The sequence below is a fragment of the Dromiciops gliroides genome, chromosome 2 (assembly GCF_019393635.1).
Source record: "Dromiciops gliroides isolate mDroGli1 chromosome 2, mDroGli1.pri, whole genome shotgun sequence".
Taxonomy (NCBI): domain Eukaryota; kingdom Metazoa; phylum Chordata; class Mammalia; order Microbiotheria; family Microbiotheriidae; genus Dromiciops; species Dromiciops gliroides.
Genome location: NC_057862.1, coordinates 593,740,421 through 593,766,664, shown reverse-complemented (window position 1 = coordinate 593,766,664; position 26,244 = coordinate 593,740,421). Strand labels below are relative to the sequence as shown.

Here is a 26,244-nt window from a genome sequence, read left to right as displayed (position 1 = left end):
ATGAATAATATTTCTTCTTTATAGATCTCATCAGTTACACTCAGCTGGGGCAGCTAGGTGGTACAGTAGACAGAATGCTAGACCAGGAGTCAGGAAAGCCTGAGTTCAAATCCTGCCTCAGATACTTACTGTGTGACCCTGAGCAAGTCACTCAGCTTCTATTTGCCTCAGTTTCCTCATCTGTAAAATGTGGATAATAATAGTGCCTACCTTCCAGGGTTGTTGAAAGGATCAAATGAGATAATAATTGTAAAATATTTAGCACAATTCCTGATACATAGTACTATATAAATATTAGTTATTATTTCTTAACCTGTGGCTGACTCAGTTTCCTTATCAATAAAATTATGGATAACAGATAACAACTATCTCCCAGGACTGTTGTGAGGATCAAATGAGATAAATATTTGTAAAGTGCTTTGCAAACCTTAAATTAAAATGCTATGTAAATGCTAGCTGCTACTATTGCTATTAGAGCTAAAAATGTAAAGTGTTTCCCTAAGTGCCCAACAAGTCAGACATACAATCAATCAACAGGCATTTATTAAACCTCTTATGACCAGGCTTCTACAGTATGGTATTACCCTACCTTTCCAGCTTTCGGTCACTTTGCTGAGTTTGAAAGGACTTCAGGGGCCTTCCAAGCCATTCTGTAGTTGAAGAGGGAGGGAGAACCTCCTCCTTCCTGAGGCAGCTCATGCCACTTTGGGTTAGCTCCAATTGTCAAGAAACTTCTCCTTCTTTAAACAGAAATCCAGCTCTTTGTTCCTTTCTACCCATAGTTCCTGGTTCTACCAGGACAAATCTAATTTCCTTTATTCAATACAGCCCTGGGGCAAATTCCTGGACAGCTCTGGACCTCAGTGGTCTTCGTGGTAGACAAGATGATCTCCAAGGCCCCTTTCACTCTAAATCTGTGATGTGATCTATGATTCCAAACGCTGGAGGGTGTATGTATCTAGTGTGTGCCCACCTCAGTCTCCTCTTTTGTTGGCTAACTATTCTAGCCCTTTCCAGGCTAACGCAATCCAGTTCTCATATAGTATGATCTCAAGGCCCTTCTCAATCCTTGTTGTTCTTCTCTGATCACTTTCCAGCTTATCAATGGCCTTCTTTTTTTTTTTTTAAGTGAGGCAATTGGGGTTAAGTGACTTGCCCAGGGTCACACAGCTAGTAAGTGTCAAGTGTCTGAGGCCGGATTTGAACTCAGGTACTCCTGATTCCAGGGCTGGTGCTCTATCCACTGCGCTACCTAGCTGTCCCTATCAATGGCCTTCTTAAAATGTGCATAAAACTCCTTATGAGGTCTGACCTGATCACCGCAGAAAACAATGGGATTCTGAGGTCTCCAGTCTTGAATTCTGTGCTTCTCTTACTGCAGCCCCAAATCATATTAGTGTTATTGGGCTGCCATATCACACTATGAATTCATATTGAACTTGCCTCCCACTAAGACCCATAGACCTTTTTCAGATGAACTGATGTCTAGCCCTATGTCCCTCCTACTTACCCCTCCCAGCTTTATGTTTCCACACATCTCATAAGCATGACACTTATACCTTTATCCAAGTCACTGGAAAAAAAATTTAATAGCACAGAATCAAGGACAGAATCCTAGCGTCCCTCACTAGAGACCTCTTTACAAGTTGATATCAAAGGGGCAGCTAGGTGGCGAAGTGGATAGAGTACCGGCCCTGGAGTCAGGAGGACCTGAGTTCAAATCCAGCCTCAGACACTAGCTGTATGACCCTGGGCAAGTCACTTAACCCCAATTGCCTCACCAAAAAACAAACAAAAAAAAAGTTGATATCAAGCCAATAAGCACCATCCTTTGGATCTGTTTCTCCTCTACTCACTCTGTACTTCAACCAAATTTGAATACTCTGCATTCTGAACATACCCTGTTCTCTTATGCTTTATCACGTCTTTGTTCTTCATGCCTGTAATGAATTCCTAAACAACCTTTAAAGGCTATTAATTGGTACCTTCTTATAATGAAGCCTTCCCCAATACCTTTGAGAGAAAGGAATAAGCATTTATTAAGCAACTACTATGTGCCAGGCACTGTGCAAAGCATTATATAAACATTATTTTATTAGATCCTCACAAGAATCCTGGGAGACAGTGTGATATTATCCCCATTTTACAGTTAAGGAAACTGAGGGAAACAGCTGTTAAGTGACTTGCCCAGGATCACACAGCCAGTAAATATCTCAGGTCAAATTTGAACTCAGGTCTTCCTGATTCCAGACCTAGTGCTTTAACCATTGTACCACCTAGCTGTCTCAAATCAGTTAAGACCTTCCCACGGCACTTTGATTTATAAATCAATAATTACCTGTAGTGCTTTCAAGGCTCTGGACTCACAGACCCTTCTTAGCACTTGTGGGTCAGGTCCTCAGAGCTCAGCCGCTCTTCTCTTCAAAGGGTTCTAAGGGTAAACCCTGAAGGATGAGGGAGAGGATGTCTTTCTCTAGTGCTATCAAACACCCATCCAACATGTTCCCTCTTCAAATATCAACTGTCTAGTTAGAAACTTCTCAATATCACCTAACCAGTGATTAGTACCCTGATGTGATTTTGAGTATGTGCTTTTTCCTCAATATCAATTAGTACATTAACATCAATTAGCTTTTATAAAGGAATATTTACTGAGAAGATATAACAGCCCCAAAGTAAAAATATATATATATATATATATATATATATATCCCCCTAAACCAAGACACACTCTCCCAACTACCTTTCGGTCCCTATGGAGGATGGGCTCAAACTTAAAATGGCTGCTTCGAAACATACCTTCCACCAAGATGTGACACAGCTGGGGACAAACTGCTCCCTTGTTTATTTGGCATGGTGTCTTGGTGGCCAAAATATATTCATTGCCAGGCTGAGTCACTCCCCAGGACTATACAGGCCCAAGGGTTGGGCTCAAGGTGCTGCAGTTACTGCAGTATTTGCTGTGGACTCTTGTCACTGAGCCAGTGGCTCTTCTGACCTTTTAAAGCTCCCAAAGTCATAGCCTGCTCTGTTGCATTTTTAATACAGTTTCATAGAATTGCTTGAAAAGCCACTGGGGTTGCGGGTGTGCAGGGGAATGCAGCTAGGTGGCCCAGTGGAGAAAGCACCAGCCCTGGATTCAGGAGTACCTGAGTTCAAATCTGGCCTCAGACACTTGACACTTATTAGCTGTGTGACCCTGGGCAAGTCACTTAACCCTCATTGCCCCATCCAAAAAAAAAAAAGTCACTGGGGATAAGGAGGGAAGGAAAGTACAACTAAGTATGAGTGAAAGAGAGAGAAGAAAGGGGGAGAGAAGCAGAAGAGAAGAGGGAAAGAGAGAGAAAGAGGAAAGGGAGAAGGAAAAGAGAGGAAAGGGAGGAGGGAGATAAAAGAGGGAGAGAGAATAACCACTATAAGGAAAAAAGAAGAAAGATTTCAAAATGATACACCTAAATATGAGTTGGGGAGGGGGCCTGAAATGAATTTGTTTACTATAAAAGGACTACCCACACTGAACTGTGGTAGGTCTAGAAGAAATAATGGTTAGGTGAAAATAGCAGTGATGACTCCAGAAAAGCAAGTGTTGAAGACTGGCTTGATTGAGTAAAATAAATCCTATACTGGAGGGAGGGGTAAGGGCACGATGAAAGGTGGGGGTACTTTTGTGAAAGGTATTACCTCAACTCAAAAGATCATGAAAACTGGACTCTTCACTGACTGGGCAGGAACAACATTCCTTCCCAGGTTATCACACTAAAAACAAGGTCCAAAGGCCTACAAATGATTGGGATAATTTCCCATATAAAACTGTTTTCATAAAGATAAAGACTTTTGACTTGAATGGTAGTTTTAACCACACAACTTTTAAATAGCTTTGTTCTACTGATACAGTGCCCATTGATCATTATGGATGTATTCTTTATGAACATTGCTGTCAAAAAAATAAAAGATTTCAATAATTTACTGAGTTGAATAGTGAATCATGGCAAAATCCACAAATATCAATAGAAATAATGGATCTTCACACAAAGTATCTGAAAATGATGTAATAACCTAGACTTTATCATTAAAAAAATTTTTAAGAATATACATGCATAGCAAATGTCTTTTTTTTTTTTTTTGCAGCGCAATGAGGGTTAAGTGATTTGCCCAGGGTCACACAGCTAAGTGTCAAGTGTCTGAGTCTGGATTTGCACTCAAGTTCTCCTGAATCCAAGCCACCCTGCTGCCCCCAGCAAATGTCTTTTTAAAAGATTGGTAATAGGGGGCGGCTAGGTGGCGCAGTGGATAAAGCACCGGCCCTGGATTCAGGAGTACCTGAGTTCAAATCCAGCCTCAGACACTTGACACTTACCAGTTGTGTGACCCTAGGCAAGTCACTTAACCCCCATTGCTCCGCAAAAAAAAAAAAAAAAAAGATTGGTAATATCTCTCTTATGACAGGAATTTTTTTGCACAAGACACTCCAGTAAATGTTTTTGTTTTAAAAAATAAATTAAACTTCCTAAAACAGCTGTGTAATTTAAAATTCTAAATGTGGGTTCTAATCTGACCCCCAGTTTGGGAGGAAACTGACTAAAATCACCGATAAACGAATTTAGGGTTTTTAAGGGATTATTGGAAGACAGTAAAAGAAAGAGAAAGATTGAGAACAGAGTTCCTATAACCTGGCGATCCTAAACTTCCCTAGCTTCCATTTCTGAAGTCCTCTGAGGCGGAGCTCTCTCCACAGCCTCAGCTTCTCCCTTCCTGTTCCCCTCCCAGAAATGGGAGGTTCTTCAAGCTGATTGGTTCACTGGGCCCAAAGGTGGTCAAAGTTCAAAGTCATTAGCTTCTGAGAACAATTACTTTCTTAAGTACCCTTAAGTACCAGCCAGATGTGCTTACAAGGTCGACAGTCATTATATTGTCCTTACCCTTAAAGTAGGGGACAGTTAGATGGCCCAGTAGGGTCACAAAGAGTGGAACAGGACTGAAAGGACTGAACAACAAAAAAGTCTTAAGCTAAATATTGTAACAGGTTGTAGCACTTAGGTAGGTTGGTCCTCAGGAAGACGACAAGGTAATAATTAACAGTATTCACTGAGTTCTTACTGTATGCTAAGACACTAGGATACAAAGAGGTATAAGGTATACTCTAGTCCCTGACCACAAAAAGCTTAAAGTCCAGTTGGAGAGACCAAATGTACACATAAAAAGATAACTAATAATGCAGAGTGGCATATAATAAATGCTAAATTAGTAATAAAAACAGTAAGTACTATAGGATTTGAAAAAGATAAGTGTGGGCTGGCCAAGGTGATTATGGAAGGATTCACCTATGTGGTATATGAAATGGGTTTTGGAGTAAGCTTTCAATGGGTGCTAAGAGGTTGAGAAGGTACTCCAGGCAGAGGAAAATAAAATCCTTAAAATTATCACTATATAAAACATTTTTATATAGTTGCATATTTTTATGATAATAGCTAGAGACATATCCTCAGATGTTCTCAAATCCCTGACTGAGGATGCTAAGAACAGTTTTTTTAAACTTCTATAAACATTAACCTAACTGTTGGTACCCTAAGTATGATGTGTCTAATGCTCATTAAACATTAAATCCTATAGAAAGAACTGAATCTTATCATTATTATTAGTTCATAGTAAAAGTTATCTTGTTCTTAACTGAAATTTCTTAATAAATTTCTTTTAAAATCTTTTAACATTTATTTATGGACCTTATAAGAATCATAAGAATCATTTGTTTGGAGCTCATTGCTTAGATCCTAAAATAGGTTTCACGGTACTGGAGCTTTGGAATAGAATGTTTAAGATTGACAATCATATTCAATGCTTCTCACATCATAGTCTATCCAAGTAGGGGCTAGGACATTCCTTATTTCTTTTTTTTGTTTGTTTGTTTGTTTTTGTGGGGCAATGAGGGTTAAGTGACTTGTCCAGGGTCACCCAGCTAGTAAGTGTCTAGTATCTGAGGTCTAGTATCAGGTCCTCCTGAATCCAGGGACAGTGCTTTATCCATTGTGCCACCAAGCTGCCCCTACCTTGCTTATTTCTTGAAGCAAAGTTTAAACTTTTTAAAAATCCACAGCACTGGATAAAGCACCAGCCCTGAATTCAGGAGTTCCTGAGTTCAAACCCAGCCTCAGACACTTGACACTTACTAGCTGTGTGACCCTGGGCAAGTCACTTAACCCCCATTGCCTGCAAAAAAAAAAAAAATTAAAAAAAAAATCCACAGCACTTACAAACAAGTTACATGGAACTCTTTACCTACTAACACTAAACTATCCCATTTCACTGTCCCACTCTTATTTTTTAGGAAGGTTTTTTTCCCTTATGTTGAGACCATAAACCTAGAAACTTGCAATAGTATACCTGAAGAACATATCCATTCATACTCATCAGTTCCTGAAGACTCGGTGTTCTTATTTTAAATTTCATTCCTAAGATTTACAGTAGATTAAGTTTCCATGACATAATAACATGAACTGTGCAGAGCAAACTTGCCAGGGATTTGAAGAGTTCTCTAAGGTTCCTACTAGCTCTAACAGACCATATTATTTACCAAGAATTATCTGAAGGTAAATCATCAAAATTCTAACACAAAAATATAAAATTGTACATGGCATTGTCTTAGGCATTGATGAAAAGAAATGTATATACATAATCCTAGCCTATAAATCCAGACAGACAGCCCTGAGTGTGAACATGTGTGAAAAAGAACAGGATAAAAACATTAAATAAATATATGAATGAAAAGCAAAGCATTACTATATAAAACACTATGCATATTCCAATGTCACAATAAAGAAGGACTAATTTGTTTCTGGGGATATACAATTTGGATTTATTCAAAGTTACTAATCCTTTGGCTGTTTTTCTCAACAAAGACACATAAAATATTTTTAGAGCTCCCTCAGCTGTTCAAGAGATGGAACTACCAAAAAACATGTTCCATTATGTTGACTTCTCCATCCGGAGGAATTTCGGATACTCCCTCCTGAGATCTGAGGATGGAAATGATGTCATTGGACAACTTGCAAAAGCCATTCTGGATACACACATCTGCCAGTTCTTGCCACTGCTCTAAGGAACAGAATGGATCAGTTGTCATAAGTTTTTCTGTTGCCTCTGAGGGGGAAAAAAACACCAACAATAGTAGTTTATAGTAATCCGCTCTTTATTCAGTATCACCTGTACTTATTTAAAAAAACAGAAAGCAAGTTATTCTTAAGTTTCTTCACTCTATCCCACACCCATCAGCTTCCTGCCTTCACTGCCTTTCCAAAGCTGTGTATCTTGGATCAGCTGTAGTTCTTTAGGTCCTCAAGGGGAATACAGAAGAGAAGTAGAACAAGGATCCAGACCCACTTTATTCAGTTTGCCTTCAATTTGCCACTGCCAGTGCCCAAGAGCTATCTGGAACCCTACAGTGCCGGTTTCAGCACACCTATGTTAGTTCTAACCCTTAATTTGAGAAATATTTCTTTAAACTAATAATCCTAATTCAGAATAGAAAGGAATGACAGGGCTTTCTAGATAATTTTTTCTAAAAGAAGCAAATAAACAAAAAAGAGTTTCACTTGCTAGAGATGATAATGATCAATTAATTGTGAAAATTAAATTGTTTCTCTTGGCAACATGTAATATCTGAGTATTTGAGGCATTCTTCTTTCCTGGAACACCAAACTTCATATTTTGCTTCTCACATCAAAGTCTTTATACAAAATTAAAACATATTCTCCTAAAATTTTCTTTCTATACCAACACCTCTGTGTATGTACATAGAACACTAACTTCAAGATAGAAAAATCGACCATAAATATTGTTGTCCAAAATTTCTCATCTTCATTCTTGTTCTATCTACTGGTTCCTTTCCTACTGCCTACAAACACACCCAAGTCTCTCTTATCCTTAAAAAAACAAACACCACCACCACCACCCCCCAAAAATTTAGTAGATCCTAGAATTCCCATTACATAGCATTCTATCTCTTCTTCCTTTCTCAGCTAAAATCCCAGGGAAAAACTATGTCTATTTTGTGCTTCTACTTCCTCTCCTCTCACTATTTTCTAAATCTTCTGCAGTCTGGCTTCTGACAGCATCACTCAACTAGCACTACTCCCTTCAAAGTTACTGAAGATAACTTCATTGTTAAGACTAATGGTCTTTTCTTAGAACTCATCCTTCATTGTTCTCAAGAGCAATAACTCTGGAGTCAAAGAACATGGGTTCATGGGGCGGCTAGGTGGCGCAGTGGATAAAGCACTGGCCCTGGATTCAGGAGTATCTGAGTTCAAATCTGTTCTCAGACACTTGACACTTACTAGCTGTGTGACCCTGGGCAAGTCACTTAACCCCCATTGCCCCTCAAAAAAAAAAAAAAAAAAGAACATGGGTTCAAATCCCACCTTTGATGCTTGTGACCTGTGACCTTGGGCAAGTCACTAAATATCCCTGGACCTCGATTTCCTCATTTATAAAATGAGGGGGTTCAATTGGATGACTTTTAACATCCTTTCCAACACTAGAGCTATGCTTCTAGGATTGTCCTGTCTCAGTCTCTTCTGCTTGAACTTCATCTGTCATACCCACTAACTTTGGATCTCTCCCAAGGCTCCGTCTTGAACTCAACTCTTTTCTTTCTATACCGTCCCACATGGTAATCTCATCAGCTCCCATAGGTTCAGTTATTATCTCTATGCAGATGACTCCCAGATGTATATATCTTGTCTAAACCCTTTTGCTGACCACATTTCGAACTGTTCACTAGACATTTTGAACTGGATGTCCAACAGATATCTCAAAATCAACATGTCTAAAACAACTCTACCTTTTCCCCAGAATGCATCTTTCTCTTAAAACTTCCCTATTATTGTTTGTTTGTTTGTTTGTTTTGGTCAGGCAATGAGGGTTAAGTGACTTGTCCAGGGTTTCACAGCCAGTGTCAAGTGTCTGAGGCCAGATTTGAACTCAGGTCCTCCTGAATCCACGGCTGGTGCTTTATCCACTGTGCCACTTAGCTGCCCCCACTATTATTGTTGATACCACCATCCTTCCAGTCATCCAGGTTCACTACCTTTGTGTCATCTTCAACTCCCAACTCTTACTTCATATATTCAATCAGTTGCCACATCTTGTTTGACCAGACCTTGTTAAAGTCACTAAGATGATGTAGTAGGTATTTAACAAATGGCTTCTTGGTTGATTTAAATAATTTTCATAAACTTTATTGCCTAATGATCAGGCTGTTTCTTTGACTTCACAAACTAATTTTTAAAATATTTTATTTTTCCCAATTACATGTATAAATGTTTAACATGCATTTTTAAAAATTTTGAGTTGCAAATTCTCTCCTTCCTTCTCTTCCCACCCCCTTCATTGAGAAGGCAAACAATTTGATATTGGTTATACACGTGCAGTCATGTAAAACATATTCACATGTTGTCACGTTGTGAAAGAATACACAGGACCCCTCCCCCCCAAAAAAGGAAAGAAAGTATGCTTTGATCTGCATTCAGATCCCATTAGTTCTTTCTCTGGAGGTGGGGAGCATTTGTTATCATGAGTCCCTTGGAATTGTCTTAAATCATTTTACTGTTGAAAATAGCTAAGTCATTCACACTGAGCATCATACAATATTGCTGTTGCTGTATATACTGTTCTTCTTGTTGTCACTTCACTTTGTATCAGTGCATTTAAGTCTTTCCAGATTTTTCTAAAAGCATCCTGCTCGTCATTTCTCATAGCACAAAAGTATTCCATCACAATCATATACCACACCTTATTTAGTGTTAATATGAATATACAGACCACCTGGATTGGATGGAGCTGCCTTATTATCCAAATGGATTTTATGAGACCCTGAATTAGTAGGAGCAAAATGCCCTTTGCTCAAAAACTTCAAAGTGAAACCAGACAGTCCCTATTTACTTTCCCCAAGAGAATAAACAAATTTAAATGCTCCTTTGAAATCCCCAGATCTTATAGTTCTCCTGATCAACTATCTAGACCCTGTTATCTTTGATAATACCCTTCCTGTTTCCACATAATCTAACCATAGCATCTGCTTTAAATTGAGCTGTTAAACTAATTTGTATTGTTTAACTGATTTACATTTGTAGTATTTGCTTTGGTTTTGATCTGTATCACGCCAGTGAAGTTATTCTGTAACTTGTGAGTGAAGAAACCTTAAAAACCCTTAGAAAGAAGGGGAGTTGGGGGCAGCTAGGTAACACAGTGGATAAAGCACTGGCCCTGGATTCAGGAGGACCTGAGTTCAAATCTGGCCTCAGACACTTGACACTTACTAGCTGTGTGACCCTGGGCAAGTCACTTAACCCTCATTGCCCCACCAAAAAAAAAAAAAAGAAGAAGAAGAGGAGGAAGAGCTCTGAGCTTCCCTCTTAGGAGGGGAGTCTCTATATCATCATGTGTTACATATTTCTTCTTGGGACAAAATATGAAATTGATGTTATATGTTTTTTTTCTGTCTGTCTCTGATCTGGTTTGTCTTGTAGGAAATATTAAATTCTCTGATCTGGTTCTTAACCATGTTCTCTGATCTGGTTATTATATTTGTAGTAGGACAGTTATGGGAACAAATTGTAGGAGATATTATAAGATATTATAATTTCTCTGATCTGTTTATTAATTTTGTAGGAGAGATTAAAGATTATTTCTCTGATTTGTTTGTAGGAGACAGGCAGATACAAAAACTGTATTTTAATATTCAACATTAGCCATTCTCCAATTGATGAGCATCCCCTCCAATTCTTTGCCACCACTAAAAGAGCTGCTATAAATATTTTTGTATTTATGGGTCCTTTTCCTTTTAAAAAAAAAAAATTCTTTGGGATACAGACCTAGTAGTGGTATTGCTAGATCAAAGGGTGTACACAGTTTCATAGCCTTTTGGGCACAGCTCCAAATTGCTCTCCAGAATGGGTGGATCAGTTCACAACTCTAACAACAATGAAGAAATGTTCCAATTTTCCTATATTATCACCAACATTTATTATTTTCCCTTTCTGTCATATTAGTCCATCCAATAGGTGTAATGTGGTACCTCGGAGTTGTTTTAATTTGCATTTCTCTAATCAATGGTGATTAAGGATATTTTTTCATGTGACTATAGATAGATTTGAATTTTTTATCTGAACAATGACTGTTCATATTCATTGACCATTTATCAATTGGGGAATGACCTGTATTCTTGTAAATTAAACTTAGTTCTCTATATATTGGAAAAGTGATTTTTTTTTATCAAGAAAAACTTGCTATAAATTTTTTCTCCAATTTTCTGTTTTCTTTCTAATCTTGGCTACTTGGGTTTTGTTACAAACTAATCTTAAATAATTTAATTGCTAACATTTTAATAAGATCTATACTGAATTAATATGAAAAATAAGGTTGGAACAAGATATTGCTTGTTTGCTTTCCCAATATTTGTTTACCCATGTAATGCTAAATATCCTATTGGGCAGAAATCCTATATGTAATGTGTATAAATTTGTACAGGGACTATAATGGGAAGAATATATTGTTTATATGGAAGAACAGAAATAACACTGAGTCAACCCCATGGAAATGAGAAATGTATATATTTATTTCCTCTTCTTCTGCCTTATGCTTACTGAAGTTTCTCATTTCATCTTACTTTTATGATGACTTCCCTATAAGAAAATGTGTGTCAGACCTAGTTGAAGTCACTGAGATCGCAACTTCTTCATTTGAAGTTTCCTACAAGTTAAATCTTATCAACAGAGGTTAAAAATGGTTCCGGTCTGTGTTAACTAACATTTAAGAATCTTGATTCTCTACATAGTTGTCAATGAACTAAGTTATGACCAATAACTTTATTTTCTCTAAATAACCCCCACTATACCTTTATTAAGAACATTTTGCTAAACTTACCTTTCCCATTTTTATCTAATTCTTGAAGTAGATTCAATCCATCCTTTTTCATTCCAATAAAGAAGAAATGAAGTACAATAAGACAAAAAGACAAAAATGGTGGTTTCCCCATCCATTCATTAGTAAGACAATTAACTAATTCAACGTGTGGACACGTTATTATTATGTCCATAAGGTCATCTGAAAGCAAAAATAAAAGATGGTATCCACACATAATAATGTAATAAACTATACAGAAAGCTATGGTTTTTAAAGATTTAAATATTACAAAGATACAATACAAGGAATACATATTTAGGGAATAAATTCAGTATTTTCTATGTTCTGTACGGCACTAATATCGTATCATTTGTACCTCAATTATTAGAGATGATGACTGAGAAAATATCAGGACAAGAACAAAAAAGTTAAAAAAGAAGATAGTACTGTGACATATCAACCTCTCCTTCTTGGCATATCCTCTTTCTATCACTCCCACTCAGAGTATTATCTCCCTTTCTGGCCAGCCTCAAACTTAACCATCTACTTAGTATCTTCTCAAACCAATCCAGGCATGAAATTACTACCATAATCATCAAAAATTAAAATTCTCACTAGGTCGTCTATGGAAATGGAGAAGATCTTTAGTAAAAATAATGATCACAACTGACAGTGCAATGTATTTAGAAGGAGCCCTGGACTAGTTAGCATTTGTGAAATGCTAAGTATTATTATGGAGGCTTCACAGATATTAGTTCCATTTAGAAGATAAGGAAACCGAGACTGGGCAAGGTTCAGTGATTTTTTTGCATGGTCACACACAGACTTCAAAAACAGTTATCTTCAGGCTCCAAGACCTGTGTTCTTTCCTTTACATTAGATAGTCTTAAGTTAGGATCCATGAACTTGTTTTTTGATAACTGTATTCAATATAATTTATTTCCTCTGCAGTCTGTCTCAATACTTTGAGTTCACTAATATGGGTATTTTCTCTATCAGTGAAGACTGAAACTCATTTATAACTTCTAATAAGGTATAATTCTTAACCATGTCCATCCATATATCCCACACCGAAGATCCACCCAAAATGCTAGAGGTCTTCTAGAACTTTTTACATTTTGTGGACTCAGTGGAGCCCTAAGGCTGTTCCTCTTTGCTCTTGCTGCATAACCAACAAAACTCCTTTACTTGTCATATATTTTTTCCATAATATTTCCTATACTAGTTCTTGTGTACAGGCCATTACTAAAAATATGATATAGCCAACTTGTACCCACCATATCAAATCCTACCTTCTAAAGCATGAGGCCTTTTCTGGTCTCCCCAGCAGCTAAGTGTTTTCCCTTCTGAGATTACCTTTCTCTACTCTGAATATATCTTATGTGTACCTAGTTATTTACATGTTGTCTCCAATGTAATGTGAGCTCCTTAAGGGTAGAGAACCTGTTGTTTTTGCCATTCTTTGTATCCCTAGTGCTTAGCAGAGTGTGTAATATATAGGAAGAGCTCAATAAATGCTAGCTGAATGACTAGCTTTCCATGTATTTCTCTACTGACTGTTAGGTTACCTGTAATTGTGATGATCTAAAATTTGTAATTGTACAACATTGCTAGGAGAAAAAAGGGGTTAAAAACATGGGTCTTTGCAACTGGAAGTAGCATTGGGATTATTAAAAGTACTGCAATTTCTCAGTAACAATCCAGTTTGCTCTCTTCCTCCTGTTCAGTTCTGGACCTAATCACTGTCTATATTCAGTGCTTGACACAGATTTATGTACAAATTCAGTGAGTAACATACATTTTTCACTCATTTAACTTTTTGTATATGAATTGTTAGGCCAATCTTTTTAATTTTAAGGGGTGGTAGAGCTTACCCTCATGTTCTCTTTGGGAACTCAAGAGAACAATAGTCATATTCTCTTTGGGAACTTATTTCCCAGGAACCTTTGCAAAGTTCATCAGTGTTGAGAGGAAATGTTGCAAATGAATTACTAGACTTGGAATCAAAAGACCTAGGTTCAAATCCTACCTCTAACACATACTGCTGTGTTGCTGAGCAAATCTACTTCCAGTTTTTGTGGGAAAAGATTGTAGGATAAGGAACAGGAAAAGAAGGAAGGACTTGAAGAAAAGAAGAAGAAATTGTAAAGGTCATTTAGAAGGGTTTGAACTAGTGAAAAAGGTCAGACATAGGATTTGGGAAAGAGATATCTGACAAAATTTGGGAGAAAATGAAGAAACATGAAGAATCTCTAGGTTCAGATATTGGTTTAGATTCTGCTTCTGAATTGTAAAATAAACAGGGCCAAGGACAATTAAAGAAAATATAAAAGGATGAAGGGGGATTAAGGGGAACAAAGGAGGAACCTTCAGAGGCAGATTTAAAATGCATGAGGAGAAGGTAGCTGGCCAGACAAGCAAAAGGTAAGTGAAATAAATAAAGGGTTAAGCAAATTAATAAGAGTGGTGGGTGAGGCAAACTGGTGAAATTGGTGAAAAGGACTAGAAGTTGGTGCAGAGTTAAAGGGGGAGATGGGTTTGGCAAGGGTTATGGAGTTCTTGGTGCAAAGGTAAGGAATGTGAGTGAGACTGTAAAAAAGATTTAGCCAACAGTGGTTGAGGTATAAACATCCACAAGCAGTTTCAAATAACAAACTGGAAAATCTAAACTATTATGGAAGGAGGGGAAATTGAGCAGTGACAACACAATTGTGTGTGTGACAAGTTTATATTTCTGCCACAGTCAAGGATCTGTGTTCCAAGTGTTAACTTCCCTCTTTGATGAAAAGGTGAAGGGACTTGAAGAATAAATACCTCTCCACATTCCAAACTGTTAGGGAGAATGAAGGAAACCTAAGTCTTTAACTGGAAAGAAAAGGATCTGAGGTTCAGGTGGGAGTACTTGCCCCTTTGTCAGAATGATGGTAGAAGAATGTTACATGGAGGAGAAAGGGAAGGTAAAAGATAGCTGTACAATTGGAGCTTAAACATTCAGGAAGAGTTCTGAAAAGGTGGATGAAATGAAGAGGGAAAATGTGCTTGTCCATAAATGCTGTGTAGATATCATCTTTTATTTTTCCTCCCAAGATTGATACGGTAGAGTCTCAGAAGTGATGGAGAGATTGTCTACTGAAGGGCAGAGGAAGGAAAAGGAGAGCAGCAGCAGCTGCTAGCGATTCCTTAATCAAGGGTACTGAAGTAGCTATTTGTTGACCTGATAATAACAATAAAGAAGTTTGCTGTCTTCCTGGAGTATGTATTCAAGACATAACAGGGAACCTTCCAAGACTTATCAAAATGGATGACAAAAACCCATTTCTGGGGACTCATGGGAATACAAATGACACCTCTAGAAGGAATCTAAAACAGTATTTTCAATGATTATGTGATTATGAAGTCACAGAAAAGAAAATGAAGACTACGGGACACATGCTTCATTGTCCTCATTATTGGCCAATGAAGGCAAGGGATAAAGAAGAAAAAATTAATTTGGCAAATGAATAACTGGATAATAAATAGTGTCAGAGAGTGGGATTTTGATTTCTGGACCACAGCTTATGATAGAGGACTGACAAATCCCTGACCAGAGACGGAATGCACCTAACAAAGAAAGGCCGGTAAGAATGTCTTTGCCAGATATTTTGCTCATCTAATCAGAAGTGCTTTAAACTAAAAGGGATGGAAGGAGAGAAGGAGAAAAGGCTACTCATGTTTATTTACTAAGTTAGATACTATAGAGAATAATGACAAAAAAGAATGAAGTCTAGCAGTAGAGATTCATGGGAGACAAAATCTAGCCTGTAAGGGGCAGCTAGATTGCTCAATGGATAGAGCACAGGCCCTGGAGTCAGGAGTACCTGAGTTCAAATCCAGCCTCAGACACTTAACACTTACTAGCTGTGTGACCCTGGGCAAGTCACTTAACCCCAATTGCCTCACTAAAAAAAAAAAAAATCTAGCCTGTAACAAAACCCATGGCCTCAAATGTCAATGTATCTTTTTTCATTCCTTATTGTCCTTGAACTTTCTGCAGCCTTTAACACTGGTGATTACTCTCTCCTCCCTGATGCTCTTTTCTCTCTAGGTTTTCAGAACCACTTTGTCCTGGCTCTCATCCTTCCTATTTGATCACTCCTTCTGCCTTCTCGGCAGGAGGAGACTACTTCCCTCTCACCTAGTGACCTCATCAGCTTCCATGGATTTTTATCTCTATGTTAATGACTCTCAAATCTATCCTTTCCCAATCCCTCTGCTGACTTCCAGTCTCACATCTCCAACTGCCTTTCAGACATTTCAAACTGGATGTCCAATTCAACATGTTCAAAACCAAACTCATGATCTTTACCCCTAAACCCCTCTGACTCCTACCTTCCCTAGTACTGTAGAGGGCAACACCATCCCCCCATCCTTCAGGCTCACAACCTAGGAGTAATTTTGGACTCCTCACTCCCTCTCACTGCTCCCCCTCCCCCACCCCCCTATGGCCAATCTGCTGCCAAGGCCTGTTGAATTCACCTTTGCAACGCCTCTCAAATATGCCCCCTCCTCTCCTCTGACACTGCCACCATTCTAATGTAGGCCCTCATCACCTCGTGCCTGGATTATCACAATAACCCACTGGTGGGTCTGCCTGCCTCAAGTCTCCCCACTCTAATCCATCCTCCAATCGGCCACTAAAGTGATTTTCTTAAAGCAGAGGTCTCACCATCTCCCCCTCCCCGCCCCCAGCAATAATCAAATACAAAATATTCTGTTTGGCATTCGAAGCCCTTCTTAGCCTAGCCCCCTCCTACCTTTCTTACATCTTAAAATCCTCTAAAATTCATGAGGGGCTTCGGTTATCTATGCATCTGCTACAGCCATCTTTCTGACAAAAGTAAGTTCTTGACTTACCTCAGGGATAATTTTATCCTTTAAAAGGTAGAAGAGGGCAGCTAGGGATGTTTTTCTATTTTGAGGTTTTTCATCATTGCTCTGATTTTTCTCTTATAACATGACTAATGCAGAAATATGTTTAATGTTATATATATATATATATAACCTATATCGGATTACCTGCTGTCTAGGGGAGGGGGGAGGGAGGGAAGGGAGGGAGAAAAATCTGAAATTGGAAAGCTTGTATAAACAAAAATTACATGTAACGGGAAAAAAAATAAAATACTTTATTAATTTAAAAAAAAAGGGGGCAGCTAGGTGGCACAGTGGATAAAGCACTGGCCCTGTATTCAGGGGGAACTGAGTTCCAATCTTGCTCAGACTCTTAACATTTACTACCTGTGTGACCCTGGGCAAGTCACTTAATCCTCATCGCCCCACCAAAAAATTTAATTAATTAATTAATTTAAAATAAAAGGTAGAAGAAGCAACAAAGGGGAAATTATATTCTGGATATGATTCTCAATAAAAAGAAGGAACTAACTTGTGAAAATGACATGAACTTATAAAGGAAATGGTCACTCCATCCTAAAATTTATGATGGAGGAGAGGATAACTAGTCATAGTCTGACATGTATTCTAAATTACAGCAAAGAAGAATTCAAAGGAAAGATAGCTAGGATCTCATGGACTAAAATTCTACAGAGGAAGTCACCACAGGAGGCATGGGAGATAATAATGAAAGTCTGAAGACACAAAAAGAAATAATTAGAATAAGAAGGAAAAATGGAATTTTTCAAAAATGATTGATATAGATGCACTGGAAATTGACCAACCAACTTAGACGTTATGTGTTTGGGGTTTGTTTGTTTTTTTGGAGTAATTGTGTCCTCCAATTTAGACTTTAAAAGAAATATACAGAAAAGTTAAATAAGATTGTGAGCCAGTCCTGTAAAAATAGTGTGGAGAAAAGTAAAGCTTAAAATGAGTTGAGGCGGGGCAGCTAGACGGCGCAGTGGATAGAGCACCGGCCCTGGATTCAGGAATACCTGAGTTCGAATCCAGCCTCAGACATTTAACACTAGCTGTGTGACCCTGGGCAAGTCACTTAACCCCAACTGTCTCACTAAAAAAAAAAAAAAATGAGTTGAGCCTAGAAAGGGAGACTGGGAACAACAAAAAAGGCACTGTTAATTATATTGGGAGAAAAAGGAGTTCAGAGAAGAGATTGGACCTTTGCTTTGGGTGGATGGGACAATGATACTTGATACCAGACAGAAGGGACAGGTGCTATATTTTTTGTTTTCTGTTTTCTCTGCAAAGAAAAATGACAATCAGAACAGAAATGGCAGAACAAAAATAACTGCCTGGGAGTTGATACCTAAGGTAAGTAAGAGGAGAACTGCCCATGATGAATTTAAGTCATTTGGCCCAGATAATCTTATATTCTTGGTCATAAAAAACCTAGCAAATGCAACTATCTGGGATATTTGAAAATATTGCAGAAAACAGAAGCATCACAATATATATATATATATATTTTTTTTATGTGAGGCAATTGGGGTTAAGTGACTTGCCCAGGGTCACACAGCTAGTAAGTGTTAAGTGTCTGAGACCAGATTTGAACTCAGGTACTCCTGACTCCAGGGCCGGTGCTCTATCCACTGCACAATCTAGCTGCCCCAAAGCATCACAATATTAAAGGTCAAAAGTTGAATTTTTTAAAGGGAGGAAAAGACTAGAGTCTGCAAACTATGCACTAGTGAACATGACTTCAATTCCTGACAACGTTCTAGAACAGGTCATTAAAGAAATGGAGAACATTCAGAAAGGGAAGCAGTAATTAAAAAGAACTGGTGTAACTTCATTAAGAATAGGTCATACCAGACTAACCTCATTTTCTTTTTTGACAGGATTACTAAACCAGTAGGCAAAATTCATTAGGGATAAATGTAAAGTCTTGTATTAAAGAAAAAAAAATTAACTTCACAAGAACAAAATGAGGGGTGGCTAGGTGGCGCAGTGGATAGAGCACCGGCCCTGGAGTCAGGAATACCTGAGTTCAAATCCGGCCTCAGACACTTAACACTTACTAGCTGTGTGACCTTGGACAAGTCACTTAACCCCAATTGCCTCACTAAAAAAAAATATATATATATATAAAATAATAATAATAATAATAACAAGAACAAAATGGGGAAAGCATGATTAGGCAGCAGTTGTTCCTAATAAAAATATGAAAGCTTTAGTTTATCTTCAAACTCCAGATGAGTTTTCAGTGTGATGTAGCAGTCAGAAAAGCTAATACAATCAAGGGCTGCTTTAGGAGGATCAGAGCAACCAGGAATAGATAAGTGATAGTCCCATTGCCCTGGTCAGCCCTCATCTCAAGTGACATGTTCACCTATAGACACCATGACTGAAGAAATACAAAGGCCAACAGGAGTGTCCAGAGGGGGCAACCTTGAAGAGTCCATGATATGGGAATCAGCTGAAGAAACTGGGTATATTTAACTTATACTAAAGAATTCTTGGGAGAAAAGGGGAAGACATATGATAACTGTCTTCAAATAACTGAAGAGCTATGATGTGGAGGAGGAATTAAACTTGTTAACTGGCTCCAGAGGGATAAGCCAGGAGCCATGGGTGGATAATCACATTCAAGTATGGTATGAGTTGTTTATAGGTTGGACTATATAGCCCCTGAGCTCCTTTCAAATGATTCCAGTTCTGTAACTTTGTGAAGTCATTTAGCCTGTGTGAGTCTCAATTTCCTCATCTGTAAAATGAGGGAGGTTAGCCTAGATGGGCTCTAAGATCCCTCCCAGTTCTTCTTTCTTTCTTTCTTTCTTTCTTTTTTTGGCAGGGCAATGAGAATTCAGTGACTTTCCCAGGGTCACACAGCTAGTACGGGTCACATGTCTGGGCCGAATTTGAACTCAGGTCCTCCTGAATCCAGGGACAGTGTTTCACCCACTGTGCCACCTAGCCACCCCCGCCTTCCAGTTCTAAATCATCTTATGATGCTATAGTTCAAGCACACCCAGACACAAAAGATGGAAATCTCATTGTGGGAATCTGGGTGGCAGACCAGACCACTAGCCTTCTGATAGGGAACTAGTCTAAACTTAGGTAAGATGGACTCCGACAACAGGCATAAAAATACATCATCAAGCAGATACAAAAGGCTCTCCAACCAGCACCTGAGAGGGGACATGGTACAAGGGAAAGTGCTCTGGCTTTGAAATCACAGGACCTATATTCAAATCCTGCTTTTGAGACTAATTCCTTGTAAGACCACTCCAGGCCTCAGTTTCCTTATCTGTAAATAGAGAGGTTGCACTGGATGGCTATCCAGTCCTTTTCAGCTCTAAATCTATGATCCTACGATTGATCCTATGAAAGAAAACCTGTGCCCTGGTGGCATAACATTCTAGAACCCAGAATTACCAACACATCAGAATGAGGAGTCAGAGAATTAAATGCTTTACTAGATGAAGCATATTCATTAAGGTTTTTTTTAAATTATGCCATTAAAAGACTAATTTATTGCTGTATTATTAGTAGTATTATTGGATGCTGATTATCAGAATGCACAATAAATATTCACTGATCACAAAAATAAATTTGTTCAAATTTAATTCCAACTTAATATTTGAATTATTATACTTAGAATACAGTCTATAAAATGAATCCCAAATATCATCTGTTGTCTTATAATTAGAACCCCTAAAATAACAATTATGAATGCAAGTGTTTTGCTGTTTACCATAAGAGAAGTCTTTGAATTGTTGTATATATTCCATAGCTCCATAAATCTGACCCTGTTTACAAAGGCAAAGAACAGCTTTCTTGTGAAGACCACATTCGTTGTAGATAATCTGGGCTAAAGCCAGGCACTTGGACTTGCTGTAGGGATTCTGTTCCCCATACTGGCAAATTACATCTCCAGCTTTTTCAGAAAATGTTATTCTGGGGAAAAAATATCAATAAATCTTATATTAGAGGTATGCTGGTAAGTACAGTAAACTGAAATATTTTACAAACCAGTAAAACAAAACCCGATTTTCTATAGTGTTTAAACTTTCCATGCCAGTGAGGAACTGATAAACACAATTACTTTGTATCTGCTCTTAAATATTCCTGGGATTAAGCCAATGCATCTGAATCTGGTTTGTGGTAATGTTTTTGTTTTGGGTTTTTTTGGGGAGAAGGAGGCATTTACTTTCAAAAAGATGTTGGCTGATACCTATCAGATTGGCTAAAATGACAAAAAAGGAAAATAATAAATGTTGGAGAAGCTGTAGGAAAATTGGAACACCAATGCATTGTTGGTGGAGCTGTGAACTGATCCAACCACTCTGGAGAGCAATTTGGAATTATGCCCAAAGGGCAATAAAGCTGTGCATACCCTTTGACCCAGCAATACCACTTTTGGGTCTTTTTCCCAAAGAAATCATGGAAAGGGGAAAGGGACCCACATGTACAAAAATATTTATAGCTGCTCTTTACGGGTAGCAAGGAATTGGAAGTTGAGGGGGTGCCCATCAATTGGGGAACGGCTGGACAATTTGTGGCACATGAATACAAATGGAATACTATTGTGCTGTAAGAAATGATGAGCAGGAGGAGTTCAGAGAAACCTGGAGGGTCTTGTGTGAGCTGATGATGAGTGAGATGAGCAGAACCAGAAGAACATTGTACACAGTATCATCAACATTGAGTGTTGATCTACTGTGATGGACTATATTCTTCTCACCAATGCAATGGCACAGAAGAGTTCCAGGGAACTCGTGATGGAAGAGGATCTCCAAATCCAAGGGAAAAAAAAAAAATAACTGCGGAGTATAGATACTGATTGAACCATACTATTTCTTTTGTTTTTGATGCTGTTGTTTTTTTCTATTTTGAGGTTTTTCATCATTGCTCTGATTTTTTCTCTTCTAACATGACTAATGCAGAAATAGGATTAATGTTATTATGTGTATATATATATATATATAACCTATATCAGATTACCTGCTGTCTAGGGGAGGGAGGGAGAAAAATCTGAAATTGTAAAGCTTGTATAAACAAAAGTTGAGAACTATCTTTACATGTAACGGGAAAAAAATACTTTATTGATTAAAAAAAAGATGTTGGAAAGTTAAAACCTATAAAAAATTAAAATCTTACTTTTTCTGATAGGATGTAAACTATTAAGCAAAACTGAACTCACATACTATGGGAATCTTTCACATTTTGGTACTTTTCATTGTGCTTTTTTGCCCTTTATAAAATAAGCACTTAATTGGTTGATGATAATGGGACTCTATACCTCAATTATGAAGTTGCTAGATTTTGTTAGCTTTTTCAACCAGTCTAGCTTTTATTACATCTAATAGTATTTTCCCTTGTTCATTATAAGAGCTAAACAGACAAAGCAAAACTGAACAGCAAAAGCAATAAGGTAATATGAGAATAAGGATAGTGAACTAAATAAAATGGGATTGGAGAACTGTACTTAATACCTAGTTCTTCCTCTGATTTGGTTATGTGACCTTGACCAGATACTTCTATCATTACATCTGGGGCAGCTAGGTGGCACAGTGGATAGAGCAAGCACCAGCTTTGGAGTCAGGAGGACCTGAGTTCAAATCTGGCCTCAGACACTTGACACTAGTTATGTGACCCTGGGAAAGTCACTTAACCCCAATTGCCTCACCAAAAAAAAAAAATTTGAAAATATCATTACATCTAAGTTTTAGCACCAGTAAGATAATGTCAAGAACAATGAACTAACAAGAAAGAAAAGTACTATCGTTTAAAAAAAAAATCTGCTAGAAATGAAGAAGCAACACAAAAATGCCCATTTCTTGATCTACCTCAGAGTGAGGTTGTTTCAGAAGGTGAGACAATTAACGTGGCTTTTTATTTAATGCCATGTGGTTTAAAAGTTGTTTTATGAAAATTAAGTGAATAATTATAGCAATTTTACCTTTATAAATATGTTAACCAAATAAACACTTGGAGTTTTTTAGAATTAATGCATCAAATTTCAAAAGACATTAACTCCAATTCCTAGTTTCTATAAATTATACTTTAATAATAAATTTAGTTATATCTACAAGGAGTGCATATACAATATCAGTATCTGTAGATAAGTGACAGTATCCAGAAACTATAGTTCTTAAGTAGGCTGAACAAGAGAATCACAGTTCATATTCCAATAACAACCTTGTAGTCTCAGAAGATCATTAGTGATCAGCTATACCCTAAGGCAGAAGAAAGGAATTCAAAGCCCTTGACATTTCTTTAATGCTAGCTATATCCTTGTGGCTGGAAGGTTTCTAACAGCCAGTCATGCCTTGCAAAACCCTCTAGCATTTATAATACCTCCATCATCTTTCAAATGGCAATCCTAGGTTAATCCACTGTCTTGCCTTTGCTATTCCTATTGTCTTCCTATTGAATGCTTTTGGATGAACTCATGCAATCATGTTAAGTTGCTCCATTGCAAATTCATGCTATAGGGGCAGCTAGGTGGCCCAGTGGATAGAGCACTGGCCCTGGATTCAGGAGGACCTGAGTTCAAATCCAGCCTCAGACACTTAACACTTACTAGCTGTGTGACCCTGGGCAAGTCACTTAACTTCAATTGCCTTCAACCCCACCCCCCCAAAAAAAGTCATCCTTCCAAAGCAAATTCATGCTATATAATTTCAACTGTTTCTTCCCTGAGTTAGCTGTTCCAAACCTCTATCTTCAAGCTCCATAAACAATTTTTTTTTTTTTTACGGGGCAATGAGGGTTAAGTGACTTGCCTGGGGTCACACAGCTAGTAAGTGTCAAGTGTCTGAGGCCAGATTTGAACTCAGGTACTCCTGAATCCAGGGCCGGTGCTTTATCTACTGTGCCACCTAGCCGCCCCCTATAAACAATTTTTTTAATAATAAAACTTTTTTTATTTATATTTTGGGGTTCCAATTTTTATTCCTCTTTCCCTCACTCCCCTTCTCCCTCCCTGAGGTGGCAAACAATCAGATGTGGGTTATATATGTATGATTCCAGAAACAGGGTTTTTTTGTTTGTTTTTGGCAGGGCAATGAGGGTTAAGTGACTTGCCCAGGGTCACACAGCTAGTAAAGTGTCAAGTGTCTGAGGCCAGATTTGAACTCAGGTCCTCCTGAATCCAGGGCCAGTGCTTTATCCACTGTGCCACCTAGCTGCCCCCAGAAACAATTTTTAAGCTCTTGCCTCTAATGATTAAAGCTATCTACCACAAATTCCATCTTCTCTCCTGTGCCACACTTAAAATCTCTTTACGTGGTCCCCATCATTTCCTGGAAAAGAGGTGGCTTTTGCCAAGAGGACAATGCCTCTTCTTTTACCCTCAATCCCACTCCTGTTTGACTCCTCAATAAACCAAAATCACACTCCCCACAAGTGCCCAGCCTTTGTTTGAAGACCATTTGATTTTTTTTTTTTTGCAGGGCAATGGTGGTTAAGTGACTTGCCCAGGGTCACACAGCTAGTAAGTGTCAAGTGTCTGAGGTCACATTTGAACTCAGGTCCTCCTGAATCCAGGGCCGGTGCTTTATCCACTGTGCCACCTAGCCGCCCCCGAAGACCATTTGATCTTCATTTGAAAAATGGGGGGCAGGCAGCTAGGTGGCACAGTGGATAAAGCACCGGCCCTGGATTCAGGAGGACCTGAGTTCAAATGTGACCTCAGACACTTGACACTTACTAGCTGTGTGACCCTGGGCAAGTCACTTAACCCTCACTGCCTGGCCAAAAAAAACCCAAAACAAAACAAAAGAAAAATGGGGAGTGGAGGAGAGAGTAGGGATATGTCATGGCAAGATGACCAGAGTAGACGGCTGGACAGAATGTGATGCATAGCCTAGTCTAGGGCCTGGTAGATAGAGTAGATATGGTAAATTTATACTTATTCATCAATTCAGGCAACTCAGCCCAGGAGCTGGAGTTTTAAAACTGAGTGGGGATAGCAAGCATGACTTCTGGAGGTCCAATATGGAGTCCACTATTCCATGTGGAATGAAGTACAAGGCAGCAGGAGGCCACTGGCAACAGGGTCAGAGTAAACAGATGAATGAGATAACATAGGTAGAGCTAGAAATGAAGGCTAGTGAATTTGCACTCACTCCTTTACCAATTAAGGAAGCTCAGCCCCAGGGCAGGTGCTCCAAAACTCATTGGATTAATTGTCCCAGGGTCTGGCAGCCGGATTATTGGAGCACCATCTGGGGGCTGTTCCACATAAGAAGAAAAAGGGCAGCCATAAGGCTGATGACAAGACGGTCTGAGTGGATGGTTTGTTAGGATGTGAAGCAGAACCTGGTCTGGGACCAGCTAGACAAATCTGCACTCACACACAAATGAAGGCAACTCAGCTCCAGGTTTGGAGAGGAGCGGATTAACTCATTTTACTATTGCTATTACAAAACGAATTTATAAAAGAGAAAAACCAAATAAAATGATCACTTGGGAAAGTGTTTCTAAATAGTAGTTGAAGAAAAAAATAAAAATAATTTTGGAATATTACCTCATACCCACCAAAATAGCAAAAATATTGCCGGTAGACTTTGAAGAAGCATGTACACTGGTACATTGCTTGGGAGATTGCAAACTGGTGGGAGGCATTTGGAAAATACATTCCTATAGTGGGGGAAATAACGATACCCTGGACCTAATGATCCAATTATTGGAAATATATCCTGACCAATCTGGAAATGTGCTTGGGTTGCCCATATGTGTTTGTAATGGATTTGGGGGGGGGTTCTTCCTTCCACATTCTCAGTGGGAAACTAACTAAAACAAAATATTTTTTAATTATAAAAGTATTTTATTATTTTCCAGTTACATGTAGAGATAGTTCTCAACATTTTTTTAATAGGATTTCTAGTTTCAAATTTTTCTCCCTCCCTCCCCTCCTCCCAAGATAGCAAGTAATCTGATGTAGGTAAAACAAAATATTTTTAAATAAAAAATTCTAATAATATGATCCAAAAAAAGTACATGTTCAAATATATTTGTAGCAATAGTCTTTGTTAGCACAAAAACTAGAAATCACCACAAGGTTGCTTTGGAATAGTAGATGAATGGGTAACACAGTGTAGGGAATAATAGAGACTCTGAATCAGGAAGACCCAAGTTCAAATCTAGCCTCAGAAACTTGCTGACTATAGGTCACTCGGGGTAAAGCATTTAACAGCTGCCAGCCTCCTTTTACTCATCTGTAAAACAGGGATAATAATAACACCTGACAGGGGGTTGTGAGGATCAAATGAAATAACATTTGTGAACACTTTGCCAACATTAAAGCACAATATAAATGAAAGCTGTCATTATAAAGCGAAATACATCAATGTAGTGTGGGGACCAATTTTTAATTAGGGAGTGCTAGCTAAGTGGCTCGCCGCAATATTGGGGCAAGGAAGGAGACCAGCAGCCTCCCTCAAAACAGAA

The 26,244-nt window shown here is 38.4% G+C and overlaps 1 protein-coding gene across 2 annotated transcripts in view; it reads right to left on the bottom strand.

The window, feature by feature from the left end:
• Window positions 1-6,940: 6,940 nt before the first annotated feature.
• Window positions 6,941-26,244, bottom strand: part of CLHC1 (clathrin heavy chain linker domain containing 1) — a 40,489-nt gene continuing 21,185 nt past the window's right edge. For both annotated transcript variants that reach the window (XM_043988247.1, XM_043988248.1), the window contains 3 exons: window positions 20,543-20,745; window positions 11,920-12,099; window positions 6,941-7,134 (listed from right to left, as the gene is read on the bottom strand). In XM_043988247.1, the coding sequence (XP_043844182.1) occupies window positions 6,941-7,134; window positions 11,920-12,099; window positions 20,543-20,745 (577 nt within the window). The remainder of the gene's footprint in view (window positions 7,135-11,919; window positions 12,100-20,542; window positions 20,746-26,244) is intronic.